This window comes from Kogia breviceps, chromosome 7 (genome assembly GCF_026419965.1).
Source record: "Kogia breviceps isolate mKogBre1 chromosome 7, mKogBre1 haplotype 1, whole genome shotgun sequence".
Lineage (NCBI taxonomy): Eukaryota > Metazoa > Chordata > Mammalia > Artiodactyla > Physeteridae > Kogia > Kogia breviceps.
Window position 1 is genome coordinate 23,062,376 of NC_081316.1, and position 16,121 is coordinate 23,078,496.

At 48.1% G+C, this 16,121-nt stretch overlaps 1 protein-coding gene across 3 annotated transcripts in view; it reads right to left on the reverse strand.

Annotated features, from left to right (window-relative positions):
- The window catches only part of LDLRAD3 (low density lipoprotein receptor class A domain containing 3), a 253,559-nt gene that overhangs the window by 174,609 nt on the left and 62,829 nt on the right, over window positions 1-16,121 (reverse strand). For 2 of the 3 annotated variants that reach the window (XM_059069951.2, XM_067039436.1), the window contains exon 2: window positions 3,940-4,086. The exons of the other annotated variant lie outside the window; for it this stretch is intronic. In XM_059069951.2, the coding sequence (XP_058925934.1) occupies window positions 3,940-4,086 (147 nt within the window). The remainder of the gene's footprint in view (window positions 1-3,939; window positions 4,087-16,121) is intronic. 3 annotated transcript variants of the gene reach the window in all.

A 16,121-nucleotide genomic window follows, 5' to 3' on the forward strand; every position in this document is an offset into this window, starting at 1 on the left:
TTTCGTAGGGCTTTTGAGGCAATCACCTCTACCAAGTGAGAACGTCAGCCGCTTTCTCTCCTTCCTGTAAGTACCAAGTTGTTCCAAAGAATCAGAGAAAGAGCTCTGTAACTTCTGAGCAAGACACAGAAGGAGGTGGTACAAATTCTAAATGGACAACTCTCAGGGAGCCCTTGAAAGGATGGACCAGATGGTACCTACCCTGGAGACCTCAGCCCAGCCCATCCTGGCTCTGGCTGAAACCATCCTGTATTTCTACCCTCCAGGCATGGATAAGTCCCTTAATCAACCCTAAACATTGTTTTTGTTTGTTTGTTTGTTTGTTTTTTTAGTTCAAGTCTCTCATTTTATTATTTATTTTAAAAAATTTTTTAAATATTTTTAACATCTTTATTGAAGTATAATTTTTTTTACAATGGTGTGTTAGTTTCTGCTTTATAACAAAGTGAATCAGCTATATGCATACGTATATCCCCATATCCCCTCTCTCTTGCATCTCCCTCCCACCCTCCCTATCCCACCCCTCTAGGTGGTCACAGAGCACCGAGCTGATCTCCCTGTGCTATGCGGCTGCTTCCCACTAGCTACCTATTTTACATTTGGTAGTGTATATATGTCCATGCCACTCTCTCACTTCGTCCCAGCTTACCCTTCCCCCTCCCTGTGTCCTCAAGTCCATTCTCTGCATCTGCGTCTTTATTCCTGTCCTGCCGCTAGGTTCTTCAGAACCTTTTTTTTTTTTTTTTTTTAGATTCCATATGTGTTAGCATACGGTATTTGTTTTTCTCTTTCTGACTTAATTCACTCTGTATGATAGACTCTAGGTCCATCCACCTCACTACAAATAACTCAATTTCGTTTTTTTTATGGCTGAGTAATATTCCATTGTATATATATGTGCCACATCTTCTTTATCCATTCATCTGTCGATGGACACTTAGGTAGCTTCCATGTCCTGGCTACTGTAAATAGAGCTGCAATGAAGATTGTGTTACATGACTCTTTTTGAATTATGGTTTTCTCAGGGTATATGCCCAGCAGTGGGATTGCTGTCGACCCTAAACATTTTGATCAGCAGAAGTAAAAAAGCAAAAGAGACTTAAACACCCGACAATAGGGGAATAATTAGGTTACAGTGCATCTACTTGATAGAACAGTAGGTAACCTCACAAAACAACAATTATTGTTGCTACATATATGGTAATGTGGCAAAGGGCCGCTAAAGTGAAGTAGAAAAGGCAGGCTACTCAATCATGCATCCCCATGACAATGAATATACTTTGTGGGGACTGACCAATAACAGTTAACGGTTACAAGTCACTGACTATACCCAGGCATTGTGCTGTGTGCTTAACATGCATTAAAACGTCACAACAATGTCACTTAGAAGGCTGATTATTCTCATTTTGGAGAGGAGGGAACTGAGGCAGCAGAAGGTTAAGGAATTAATCCTCATTTAATCCTTCCAATGGCTAAGTTTTAGACCATTCTGGTAACTCTCCTAAGATCACACAGCGCTGGGGGAGAGGGATGGAAGGGAGGGCTGGGATTAGGACACAGTCCTTCTCCAGGGCTCACACCCTCAGGTCCTAGACTGGGAAGGGAATATGTAAGAAATCTGAAATGCAAGGAAACTTTGTCTTAGAAAAAGGACTTCTTTTCCTTCCCTCTATTGGGAAGGAAACTTTCTAGTGTTCTTGTGTTTTTAGAATTTAAAGACCAAAGGAAAAAAGAAGGGCCACAGAGGAAAGGTTTTTTGAATGCATGTGTTTATGTGTATGGTTTTTTAAATTATGTTTTGATCAAAAGACTAAATAAATGCCAATCAAGTCTCTACTACACTTGGGGGTGTCGGGTGGGAAACGAGGAGAAAAAAATTAATGGAGAATAGCCAAGGCGAGCTTGTTCCAAACCAAACCAAACTGCGCCAGGCAGCTGCCCACACTATCTTTTCTTTTCTTTTTCTTAAAAAAATGTCTCTTTCCACCAACTCTTCCCGCTTATGCATGAATTCTGAAATCATGGAACTAGACTGGCATAGGACACAGCTTGTCACAGAGAACTTTGTTTGTTTTTTTTTTTTTTTTTTTTTTTGTGATATGCGGGCCTCTCACTGTTGTGGCCTCTCCCGTTGCGAAGCACAGGCTCCAGACGCGCAGGCTCAGCGGCCATGGCTCACGGGCCCAGCCGCTCCGCGGCATGTGGGATCTTCCCGGACCGGGGCACGAACCCGTGTCCCCTGCATCGGCAGGCGGATTCTCAACCACTGCGCCACCAGGGAAGCCCACACAGAGAACTTTAATAGCACAGAGTTGAAATTGACAAAGCTGGGGATATAACTTAGGCCTCAACTTCCGATCCTGTATTCTGTCACAAACGTGTCCCGTTCTGAATATTCCCAGCTCAGCTAAAGACAATCTGCATTTACTGGAGTTCAAATACTCACCATATTCCAAAAATGATCATTCCACACATTCAGAGTGTTTAATAATGCTCAGAACTGGACAGATTATAGGGTTCACGCATACTATCGCATTTGAAACTCAAATTACAAACATTCAATTTCTAGCAGTTTTGAAGCCAGGCTAGAAACAGAAAAAGCTGCAATAGACATAATACCCTTTTCTAATTCTGCAAAAATAAAAATGCATTACGTATAATAGTCTATTCGGAAGAAATAACAAGCAACAAACCAAATGAACTATTTCCCACAAAAAACACACCCTCAACCCAACCCCTCCCAAAATTTCTCTGAAGAGCGGGGGCAGGCAGCAGAGATACTGGACAGATCTCAGAGGGAGTACATCACGAGGAAGAGGGGGCCTGGCTCCAGAGGGGGCCCCAAACCCAGGGCTCCTTCCTGCGCATCAACAAGCTGAGCCTCCAATCCCGGTAACGGCTATGTGAGAAGTTCAAATTATCATCTTCTCCTCATTTCCTCAGCTGGCTCCCAAAAAGACAGCAGATTCAGAGCCAGCACGCATAGTTCTCCTGTGCGAGAGGCCCTGTGGCCTGGTGCCCAAAGCCCAGGAAAGAGCCAAGAACCATTGTCCAGCTGTGGGATCCCCACAGGCACCGGACAACCCCGGTTCCAGGACTCCCGGCTGTACTTCCTGCCGGCCAGCGTGCCGTGGCCCAGCACCCTCTGCAGTACCAAACTTTGGCAAAGAAGAGAAACACACCTCTACAGGGCAGGGAGGACAATCGTTCCACCTCCCGGAGGCCCCTCAACTCACATCCCTGGTGCCTCCTTTCTCACAGATTACCGCTGACTCACATCTCACGCGGATTTGGGGTACAAAACGGGAAAGAGGCTGAAGAAGGAGGGGCTGGGGAGGATCAGAAAGAACCCCGGTCCTGGTGGTGCCCATTGGAAGGTGATGTCCAGGTGTTGGCAAAGAAAAGGGCATTTGGAAGCAGATTACTATGAAGTCAGTACCAACTCCACGCTAGATACTTGACGTGACGTTACAGCTTATTTCATCCTCAAGAATACTGCACAATGTAGAAGATGTGCGAGATGGTTACCAGCCTGGACCTTGGGGTCAGGCAGCCCTGGGTTCAAATCCAGGTGTGCTGCTTGCTGGTGAGAAGATACCAAAGCTACATAACCTCTGGGAGTCTCCGTATCCTCGTGTGTAAAGTGAAGGCAGTGAGAGTCTCCCAGGGGGAGGGTGAGTAGAGCCTGGTGGACAGGTCCTCTGCTCTCCCAAAGCCGTGGCTCCCACCCCACCAAGACCCCTGTTTCTGCACAGACCACGCTGCTCTGAGACAGAGCTACAGGTGGAGAGGGCAAGACAGCCCTGCCCACAGAGGCCCTGGCCCCGCCGTGGGCAGCACGCAGAGCGTGCAGGGCTGAGTCAGACCCAGAACTCCTCGCGGATGCCCCAGGACTGCCGCCACCCTCCTCCTGCCCCGGCGAAGGGCCAGGCCACTCACGGCACTCCTTCTCGTCACTCTTGTCGAAGCAGTCGGGCAGCCCATCGCACTGCCAGGCGCCAGGGATGCACCGCCCGTTGCTGCACATGAAGTTGCCTGGAATGTTGCACTCGTTGGTGAAGTTGTTCCCGGGGAGCAGTTGGCTCTCTGTGGGAGAGAGGGGACGGGGAGGTCAGACGGCGTCGCCAAGGCGGCAAGGACCCGGGACCGCACAACTCTTCTTCGACACGGATTGTGTATGTGAGACTTCTGGTGGGGGACATTGCCTCTCTGGGACTCAGTTTTCTCATCTGTGAAAGGGACCCATAATCTGCTCCACCCCCAGGGATTCTGCGAGGACTAAATGGAGAGACTCAGGGAAAGCCCTTCGCTGGTGCTGAGCACACAACAGGGGTTCACGGACTTTTCTTCTTTCTCTGTTAAAAAGCCTGGTAGTAAAACCCAAATGTTCTTTTCTGGCCATCAGTAGTGGCTAAAAAGGAAGGTGACAAGACAGACGGAGCGCAGGACTCCCAGTACCCAGCGGCAGGAACTGCAGGCTCCGTCCAGACCTCAGACTCTGCGGCCCTCTGATCACAGAATCCTTGCACTTGGGCCAAGTCAGCAGGAATACGGGGACATCATTTCACTTTAGGAAACAGGAATCACTCACAAAAACCAACCTGCCGGGGGTCACACGGGGAGCAAAGGCCAGACCAAAACTTCAACACAGGCCTTCTAACCCCAAGAGAGTGCCAAGGTCCCTGGACTGCTTGCCAAGAGTTCCAGGAGATTTAGCACCGAGCCCCAAAGGTTTAGATTCGACTCCACTGAACACAGGCACAGAATGCCAAGGCCCTCACCCAAAAGTGCGAACTCTTAGGCTGGAAAGCAAACAGGGAAGGCCAAGGAGAGCTAAATTCATCCACCAGTGGACCCCGGGGGCAGACTGTCAAGGGAGCCAGAACTGGATCAATCTGATCCATCTGAGCTACTGTGATCAATGGCTGGGAGATCAGGAGCCATCAGGAAATAAAACAGCCTTAGAGGAAAAGGAGAAATAAAAGACCAGTCCCTCCAGAAATAAAAGACCGGTCCCTCCAGGGCTCCCTCCTGAGTCTTCAAGAAGCATTTATTGAACATTTATGACCAGCTACTTCTGCTAACTGTTAAAGATGCAGAGATGAGAGCTAGGGCTCCTCCCTCCATGCTGGAAAGGTACAAGGGTATACTAACAATGTTAGTGCCCTGTACTAAGAAGGATGTCCAGACCTGCCTGGGGGGTAGCAGGAGGAGAGCAGGGCCCATGATGCTCTTCCACAAGCTTTGCCAAGAGAAGCATCTCATGCCAGACCCCTGACATCACACCTTCTTTCATGCTAGACCCCTGACATCACACCTTCTTTCATGCCACTATCCTTTACATGTGCTGAAATTTTTACCTGGAATGCCCTTCAACTCATGGGGTCTCCTAGAAATCCCGACACACCCATTAGCATACAACTTCTGTGTTCCTCTGCCTCTGAAGTCTTCCCCAAGGAGAAATGGGCAGTCACCCTGTTGTGTGCCTCGGGTTCTACTGGGGTTACACTAAAAACATTTTACAGCTGGAACGAGTGGGCACAAAATTGGAAAAGACAGAGCCAGAGGCAAGCGGTACCACATCAGCCCAGGTGCCACGGGTATTCCTTAGAGACCATCTGCCCCACTGCACTGAATTAATACTGTATGAACACCCTACTGAAAATGAGCTTGTGTAATTCACTGAAGAATTCTAGAAGAGCAGCTATAGTGAGGAGCCCTCATCCTGCCCTAAAAACCTGCACTGAGTTCCTAAAAATCTTCCTTGTCCCCTCCTCACTCAATCACCCCCTACGATGGCCAATCACCAAGTCCTGCACGCTAGTCTCCACTGCCACAGCCATGACTGCAGCCCAAATCACCACCATCTCTTACCAGGATCACTGCCACAAGTGACCCCAGCCTCCCCTCAAGTCTGTCTCAGAGGGACCTTTCTAAAGAGCAAATCGATCATGACGCTTCTTGACTTTAAAAAGCCACTGAATGGCTCCGCCATGCTCTTACGATAAAGTCAGAATTCAAGGCATTAAAGAAAGGTCACAGGAAAGAGGTGGCATTTGCAGTGGATGTTGATAGACAAAGAGATGAAATGTAAGGACCCCTCACGTCTACAGAAAGATGGCAAAGACCGGAGCAGGAAGGCTCAGCGCAGGCCACGATGGGTATGGAATAAAAATACACAGAGCTCTGATAGTGAGGAATTGTGAAAAGACTGTGCCCCCATTTCCCCAATTCTACACCAAGGCCAGATATCACTAATCACAGGACTCTGTCCACTGAGCCCACTGTCGATATCAGAATCCCTCTCAAGACTTGACTTGAGGAAGCCACCACCAACCCTGAGTTGGTCGTGAAGCCAATTCCCCACCGCCCGGCAGAGGTGCAAGACGCCAGAGTGGGTCTCGTAGGAGAGGAGTCTAGAAGGACAGCCTGGAGCTGGATCTCAGCCAGACACACAATACATAACACTGAAAACCTACACGTTCCAGCTGTTTCCTAACAACTGCTCTGGGCTCCCCCCCACCAGCAGGGAACTCTTCAGGGCTCCAGAACATAACTGCCATTCTGATTTGCTCCGAAATCACTTACGCTTGCTTGTGCAGAACGAGCTCCTCGAAGGCAAGCCCCCTGGAAGAGTCGCCGAAACTGTGAAATCTTGTTCTGCTAAACAGATTTCCGGGGCAAGAAAACTGTCCAAATGAGATCCCAAAGTGCTTGCTCTGGGAGTCAAGAGGCTGGCGGCACGGGGACTTGATAGATGAGAGGGTGCGATGCCGAGACTAAACACCACGCGGGTTGGACACAGGTGGTCCTGCAGCCACGGGGCTCCCCATGCCCCACCAGCAGGACCTCGGATCCCCAGGGCCGGGTGCGCACTTGGCCAGTTGGCCAAGTCTGCGCACTTGGGAGCAACTCCGCCACCCATGCAGGGGGCGCAGGGCCCTGTGCTTTAGGCAAGTGACAGTATCAGCAAACTCGAAAAGTATGAGGAGAAACCAAGGCAAAGAGAGGTTAAATCAGGTTGACTCTGGCTTCAAAAATCTTCCTCAGGGCTTCCCTGGTGGCGCAGTGGTTGGGAGTCTGCCTGCCGATGCAGGGGACGCGGGTTCGTGCCCCGGTCCGGGAAGATCCCACGTGCCGCGGAGCGGCTGGGCCCGTGAGTCGTGGCTGCTGCGCCTGCGCGTCCGGAGCCTGTGCTCCGCAACGGGAGAGGCCGCGGCGGTGAGAGGCCCGCGTACCACAAAAAAAAAAAAAAAAAAAACCACAACTTCCTCAAACCCATCGAAGGTGCCTCACTAAACTGACCCCATCCAATCCAAGCCACTGAGACCTCGTGCCCTCTTTAAACCAGTGGTTCTTAACAGGGGACAATTTTGGCCCCCAGAGGACATATGACAGTGTCTGGAGACGTTTTCAGTTGTGGCCTCTACTAACGCACACGTGCGATGCACGGGGCAGACCCTCCCAACAAAGAACCACCCGGCCCCAAATGTCAAGAGTGCTGACTGGAGAAATCCTGGCTTAAACCAACCTTCCCCCTTTCACTTCTCACTCCCACCAGTTTCTTCTCCTCATAGCAGAGGGAGATTTTAAATGCTGCGGATGGCTCCTCGGTGCCCCTATAATAAATCTAAAACTGTTGCCATGGTTTACAAAGCCAGGCGCGATCAGGCCCCGCCTACCTCTACAACCTCCTTCCAACCATTTCTTCCAACACCAATGTCCGCTCTGCAGTGGTCCTCCACACACACTGTTCACTCACCCCAATCCTTCCACGCACATTCCACCGGGGGTTATGGGCTGAATTGTGTCCCCCCAGAATTCATATGTCGAGGCCCTAACCCCTGTACCTCAGCATGTGACTACATTGGGAGCTAGGGCCTTCAAAGAGTTGATTAAGTTAAAAGGAGGCCATTAGCATGGGCCATAATCCAGTCTGACTGGTGTCCTTATAAAAAGAGATTAGGACACAGACACACACAGGGAAAGATCATATGAAGACTCAAGGAGATGGCAGCAATCTACAAGCCAAGGAGACAGGCCTCAAAAGAAACCAACCCTGCACACTTTGACCTCAGACTCCTAGCCTCCAGAATCATGAGAAAATACATTTCTATTGTTGAAGCCACTCACTCTGTGGTACCTTTTGTCACGGCAGCTCCAGCAAACTGGTACATCTGGCTAATCTCATTTGTCCTCCGACCTCAGCTTTACATCACTGGCTCTGAGATTCCTTCACTGATTCCTTCACCCAATCTAAAGCTGATCCCTGTTTTCTGCTCTGGTCATGTCCTGTGTTTTCCTTCTGCTCACCAATGAATCTGTACTCTCGCCCCACCAGACTGCACGACCCCAGAGGTCGAAGGGCATTGCTTCGTTTTGCTCTCGATCCTGGGCATCCTGCGCTCAGTAGGCTCTCAGTAAATATCTGTGGTCATTCTCAGAAGAAAACCCAGTGTTCAGTTCCTGATTTATCCCCCATTCCTCACACTCTTCCTTGGAAAGTTCCATTTACCCCCTGCGTCATCTCCCGGCAGGTGAGTCGGATCTTACATATATAGTTAAAAATAAGGGACACAGCGGTGTCTGGATTTGTGCAAGTAAATTTCTACCCCGTCTGCTTTAAAAGAGGTTAGAAATCTTTTCAGCCGGAGAGCAGGACTTTCTAGTAGCTGAAATATTTATCCCATCTCAGTGTCTTGGGACACATTTAGAATCCAAAAAAGACAAGCATTAGCACGAAGTCAGCTAGCTGGGGTTTCTCCTTCTCCTTTTTCTTTTCTCATTAGGCTGAAAAATGAAAAAGAGTTGCCCATTTTCACTGCGGCAGCACATCACTTACTTAAAATAACTACGTCATCTGCCCCAAGACTGAAAAAAAAAATTCCAAGTCCTCCCCCATTGGGCAAAAGCAAATAACCTGCTGCTGCGGCTTCTTCCAAAATTTCTGGCACCCACAAATTTCTACTTGAGGAGGGGGCACTGCAACAACTCAAGACAACTGCTGCATTCTGCTCCTTCTGGAACATGCAGTGAGCAAGGCTGACTCTTCCAGCCGAGAAACGGGAGTCCTCTTCCACCGGCTGGAGCCCTACGCACGCTCTCCTCTCTGTCGATCTCCTCCCGCGAAGGTCACGCCTTATCGCGATGTGAGACAGACTTGGCATCTGCAAACCATCAACAGGCCCTGCTTTCAGATTTCTGCCCGGTCACCTTCGTTTTTATCTTTTGCCTCCTGATCATCTGGTCGGCAGGCTCGATGAACAACAAAGCAAGACACAGACACATATATGTACAGACACACATACAGCTTAGTGTTCCAATTTGCAGATCTCAACTAGACCTTCCCTAAAAACTCCCTGGAGAATTAACACACCTCTTCCCACTGTCTGGAACATGACAGCAACAAACCTAATGTCTTGAGGCCACTGGAGACAACCATCCATTTTCCCTTTGACTCGCTCCTACAAATACACACGTACAGTCCATGCACGGGCACACACGAAAGCACCAAGTGAGCGGGTCTGTCGTGATCCGTTTCTAAACTACCCTGGAAAAATCCCCGAAGGTCCCTTCGACTCCAGACTGCTCCTCGTGGTGGCATCGGTGTTGGGTGGAACCGCAGACATCTGTCCTGAGCACTTCCCAGAGCCTCCTGGTTCTCACCAAACCAGCTGCTTCCCACCAGAGCTCGGCCACAGGGAGCATCCTGGCTGTCACCAGGGAGGGAGCAGTCACGCGTGGATAGCTGAGCCTGGAGTGAGGATGGGCCTCTGCCTCCAAGCACGTAAGCTGAGCCAGGTCTCCAGCTCTGTCGAGACTCTTCACAGTGCCCTGCCCGCCCTGTTAGCTCATTCCAGGAGCCCCGGTCTCTGTGTACCCACCTGGCAAGGAAGATACGCAGCCCAGGAACAGAGGTGAGAAGTTATAAAATGACTCACGGATTCAGCCCAGGAAGGCTGACCCTCGGCACCCACAGATTTCATATTTACACACACAGTGTATTACATTTACACTGACCCTGAAGATCGCGTGTAACTTTCCTGCAGGAACACTTTATGGACGGAGTGAGTCACCTGGACAGTGAGTGAGCCTAGCTGTCCGACCCACATCTGCACTTCACACGGCTTGCCCTCTGCCTCTCCCGTGCAATGCACAGCAGCAGCCACTACAAAATGACAAATGCTTTGTTTCCTTCTTAAAATGAGTTAGCAAAGAAAGCCAATGGCTAGCATTAATGAGGCAAGCAAAGGGAAAGCGAAGAGGTCTAGGAAAAGGACAGTTCTTCCCCAGGAAATAGCTCTATAAATTATTTTCGTCCTGTATTTATAGCCTCATTAAGGGCCCAAAGCTGTTACTTACGTTTTTTAGTTATGCTTCGTTAGGAGAATTATGTCCAGGTAGCATTAACATCATGGGGATTTGCAGAGCTGTCAGGATGCCACCCTTGCAAGGTCCAAGGTCCACGGCTCAGGGGCTGGACAGCACCACTGGGGGATGCTGTTCCTCAGGACACTGATTCTCAAAGGTGAGCTCTGAGCCCCACCCCACCCTGGTCCCAAACTCTCCTACATTCCCTTTAACAGCCCTTAAGAAGTTGATTATTGACTTCTCACTAGGGAAAATCTAACATCTACTGAAGCTCCTAATACCTGGTAGGAGTTTAACATCCGTTCTCTTTCTCTGCCTTCACAATAGCCCTCTGAAGTAGGCACCACGCCCATTTTGCAGACCAGAAAACTGAGACTGAAGATGTCACACAGCTAGAACAGGGGTCTGCCAACGTTTTAGGCGAGATAGTAAATATTCTAGGCTGTGCAGGACAGGAGGCCACATTAAAGGTATTATACCAGTACTTACATAAAAGGAGAGAAAACAATATTCCACACAATTTTTATTGATGCAATTCAAACTACGACCATCATAATTGAGAACAATTTTCTGCAGCACAGGTTTACTAATGAAAAGAACAGAATTCTTTTTCGGGGAAGGGGGCAGCTGATTGAGATTCAAAGCTAGTGTCCCCTATCATCAAAATCTATTGCAAATGTTTAATTTTTTTTCAACCATTTAAAAAAATGTAGAAACCATTCTTAGCTCAGGGGCTGTGGTGGGCTGGCTTTGGCCCCTGGGCCACAGTTTGCAGACTCCTAAGTGAGAAGATGGTAGGTCTGCCTAAAATCACAAAATAGCAGAGGCGCCCAACCCAAAAGGCCTTCCTCTCTGCGCCATCACACCTACCACACTCTGAAATGATGCCTGTGGTTCAGGGGCTGCTCCCCCCACCACAAAGGCAGGGACCTCTGCTGCCCTGTGTCCCACGCAAGTGCCAGGCACCAGGCAGACACTCAGGAAATGCTTGTTGACTGCATGAGTGATGGTTCCTAAGGACCCTTCCGGTTCTGACACGCTCAGCTTCTGTGAATTTACCTAAACCCTACCTGAACCTATTCATACTTCTGTGCAAAAGACAATGAACAAATGAGATCAGTTCTGTAAAACACGCCTGAGCTCCTAGGAAGGGAGGAAGAGAAGCCAAGAACTTTTCCGGATGAACTTTTCACAGGCGTTCTCTTTTAACACATGCCGTGTCTTCACCAAGTGTGACCCGCATGGCAGGCCAGGGTGAGAACTTGGCCCCATGTGCCTTCTGTCATTTCAGCTTCCATCGACAGCAGCAGCAGGAAATAAGAATCAGGCAGTGAAGATAAACTGAAAGACGAGAGAGGGGACAACTTTATAACCAATTTATGAGGCTTGCAGATAAGCCAGGCTTCAGAGAGGACCAATCAACTCTGCACTTCAGCACCTCTCAGAAACAGCCAAAGGGTCAAGAAGAGGGGGATTCAGCTCTGAACTCAAGTTCAGCCCAGCCTCATCTGCCCCAGGATGGCTGCAACCATTTCTACAGTCACTGGAAATGGTTCTGCAGCCTATACTCTGCTCTGCATAGATACACCCAAGGCAAGTATGGAAAACAGCAAAGCAAACCAAGAAATAAGGCCAGAAAAGCAAAATGAGCTTCATTTAGGTCCCAACGCATATTTTGACAAGCGCAGGGTAAGGGAGGATTTCTAAAAGAAGACTCAAAAAAAAGCACAGGCCATAAAGAGTGATAAATATGACCGCACTAAAATGTAAAACTTCCGGTCATCAAAAGATACTATAAACAAATTTAAAAGATAAGCAACTAACTAGAAATGGTATCTGCCATATATGTAACCCACAAAGATCCATATTCAGGATCTTCTTACAAGACTATATATGCAAACATAGGCCACCCAACAGAAAACTGGTCAGAGTATAGGAATGAACAGGTATGTTGATGGATGAGCAAACAAGTAGCTGCTTCAGACGGACTCCACCTCACTTGTAATCAGAGAATGATTAACGAAACAAGGGAGTTCTCTTTCACACCCACCAGACTTGCAAAAATTTGAAGTCTGATATTCTCACGTGGCAAGGGTACAACATGATCTCCCAGGCTACAGGTGTGGAGCAACTCAGGAGAGCAATTTGACAACTCCCCGTGAGGTACAAGATGCACCAGGGCTTTAACCCAGTTGATCCTCTTCTGGTACATACCCCAGGCCTGGGGGCAAGCGTGCACAAGACAATAGCAAGAGAATCTTCACCGTGGCACTGCTGTAATACAAAACTGCAAGACACACCAAATGGTCATCAAAAGGAGAACGGGGCTTCCCTGGTGGCGCAGTGGTTGAGAGTCCGTCTGCGGATGCAGGGGACACGGGTTCGTGCCCCGGTCCGGGAAGATCCCACGTGCCGTGGAGCGGCGGGGCCCGTGAGCCGTGGCCGCTGAGCCTGCGCATCCAGAGCCTGTGCTCTGCAACGGGAGAGGCCTCGACAGTGAGAGGCCCGCGTACCACCAAAAAAAAAAAAAAAGGAGAACGGATGAAAAATCGGGTCCATTCACAATGGAATACTACCCAGGTCTGCAATTTAATGAACTGGAGTGGCATGAATCGCCATGGATCAATCTGAGAAACCTCATGCTTAGTGAAAAAGGCAAGTAGCAGAATAGCACTTACATTAATCTTGAAAAATACACTACTCTAATGGATACATCCAGATGTGAAGGTATTTTTTTTTAAATGTGCAAGAAAAGAAAATATCAAAATCAGGATAGTGGCTACCCTCTGTCAAATGGGATCAGAGGGCACCCAATGAATTTCAGCTGCAAGATTTCTTTCTTTCAACCAACCTGAAACAAGCATGACAAAATATCAGAATTCAATGGAGCTGGGTGGAAAGCCCACAGGCTTTCTTTGCATTATTCTTGGTACTTTTTCCCACCCTTTAAAAAATGTTTCACTAATAAAATTTGTTATAAAGAACAAATATCATGCTAATATTTGAGAAAAGTCTATGAAAGACTTATGGAACCATTTATCACTAATGTTCTAGCATCGAAAACGCCATCAACTATAAAAGGAGGAGAGATAAAAGGGGGCAAGTGTTCACACTGAGAAAAAAAAAATGCAAGGACATCCCTCTGAGAGATTCGGTTTATTACGAACTCTTTTCATTTTCTGAAAGGCAGCAACAGTTGCAGGGCAGAAGCGGATTGTGGAGGAAAAAAATAAACACATCTCATAAGATAGATTTACCCACCCAACTTACCAAGCCATGACATTCCAAAAACAAAAATAGCAAGGCCCAGGCAGAAGGTCAGATATTTTTTAAATACTAACTCCCTTGAGATGTCAGGGTGGGAAAAAGTCACAGGAAAGCTTTCTTTCTCAGAATAGTCCATGCCATCTGCCTCTTCACCCCACCCTCCAATATGGGGCTGCAGGAGGCTGAGCAAACGGGGGCTGAGCTGGGGCACCCAAGGTTGTGATTCGGCACAGCCCATCACAATCGCCAAATGCCGGATTCTCTTATCACTGTAATTAGCTGTGTGACTTGAGACAGGTGAGTCACCCTCTCTGAGCTTGAATTTTCCACTTGTGAAACCAGGGTGACCCCGCCTCCCTGTCAGGGTTGCTGAGGGATAGAGGGATATGATATATACATATACATATAAAATAGAGGGGGATATATATATATATATATAATAAAGGGATAAAGTAAATGTAACGGAGTAGGTGGCATATCCTGAGAGTTCAATAAACAGTGCTAGATTGTTACTCCTTCCTTCCCTCCACAATCTCCCTGGCCTCTCCTCGTAGAGCTGGTACTGTAGTGGTAACTCAGACAAGGTTGGGTCCCTTTTCTCCTTCTGCCTCCCTAGAAAGGCCCTAGCCTGGGCAAGGTGGGGCTGGTTGGCTGGCTGAGACCAGTGGTCACTTAGGTCCCCAAAAGCAGATTTCGCAGATAGTCACCAGGTTTTAAGAACATGGTTAAGGAGCTCACAATGTGACCCTGGCTGTGTGTCTTCTAACACATGACAGTCTCAGTTCCATTATTGCTAAGAAATAATTAACCTTCCTTTTAATCATTCCTAAGGCTCTTTAATAGCAGCCAAACTATAACCATGAACCAACCTTTCCAAACCACGTGGTTATGAAGCAACTCAAAAGAGAAAGGCACGTGGGATTCACCTTTGGGATCTGGGGACGTGGCTCCATCTCCCTGGACCTCAGTTTCCCAGGTGTAAAATAAGGCAGGAATAGATGATATCCAAGTTCCTTTCCAGCTCTTGACCGCTCATTCTCTGGACACACCCCCGGTCTCCACGGCAGGCAAACACTCGCCATCTGCCTGTCCTAGATACATTCTCCCACATTTAAAAATAAAATCCAGCATTTACCCAGAGGTCCTCCTCTGAAGAACTAAACACATCCCCACAAGGCAGGTACTGAAGGCAGTTCCTCCTTTTTAAACACAAGGAGACTAAGACCCAGAGGCCAGCCAGCCTCTCGAAGGGCAGGGCTGGAACTGGCCAGAGAACCCAGGTTCCAGCCCCTGGAGGAGACTCGACTCTTGCCTCCGCACTTTAGAGCTCCGACCTCCTGCGCCATCCATGCAGAGATGGCTGGTCCCACACCCCCCTGCCCAAGGAGAAAATAATCTCTGAAGGGCCACACATCAGACCTGTAGCCCATTCCCTATGAAGTCAAGGGCTCTCTGGTTCCCTCCGATGATCTACAATTTTCTATCACGTCTCAGCAAATGAATGACTGTCTGGCTTATCGCTTAGGAGAGGAGCTCTGCCAGGGAAATCAAAAACGCCAGCTTGTTACCGCCGACCAAGGGAGGAATACATATTAACTGGTGCGTCTTATAAAATTTTCTTAAGTAGCTTAATCCATTAAACCAGTCCGTCCTGTTTCTACAATCTGCTCACGCGAGCACCCTCCCTTGGCCCTCCATCAGGAGGAATAAGCTGACTTCTTGAGCAAATGATGTTTGTACATCTAGCAAGTGCCAGAATTAAGCAATATTTACTGCTGGAGTCCCTGCTTCAGTCTGCATGTCTGAATGAGTGCTGATTTCAGAGTGAGCAACTCACCTTTGCAAGAGATTTGTCGGATTTGGTAACTACAAGTGCTGAAAAGGTGCAGGCGAACCTGTTAGGATTCTCCAGCTTGTGAAGGGTAGTTTATGATGGTCCAGAAAACAAAGAGAATTAAAACTGAAAGAGGGATCCCTGAGCTGGTATCATTCAGGTCAGCCCTGAAGCCCACAAACTCTGAATTCTAATTCCACTCCTCCCAAGCTCGGGGGATGGCTTAAGCCCTCCATGCCTCAGTTTCCTCATCTACAAAGTGGAGATGGACCAAACACAAGCTTGATAAGCTCCCTGGGGTGATCAAAGAGCTGTTTTGTCCATCTTGGTATTGGACTCACATGGTCCCAGATCTGAAAACATTTCAACTCTCACTGTGTATCACTTGCATCAGATAGCCTCCTACCGAAAAAATACATATCCTAAAAATTCAGTGGAAGCTCCTCGGATTTTCATACATTTTATGACAGCACGCAGAAAGAGGCCATACGTTAGCCAGAGTTCATTTGTTAAAGGTATTATTATTCACTATTAAAGAACGACTATTGTCCAAAGACTAGACGTAATTTAGGCACAGAATATGTCATTACACAAGACATATCATTATAATGTAGTTACATGATTAGTAATTAGAGAAAAGGTGATCTCA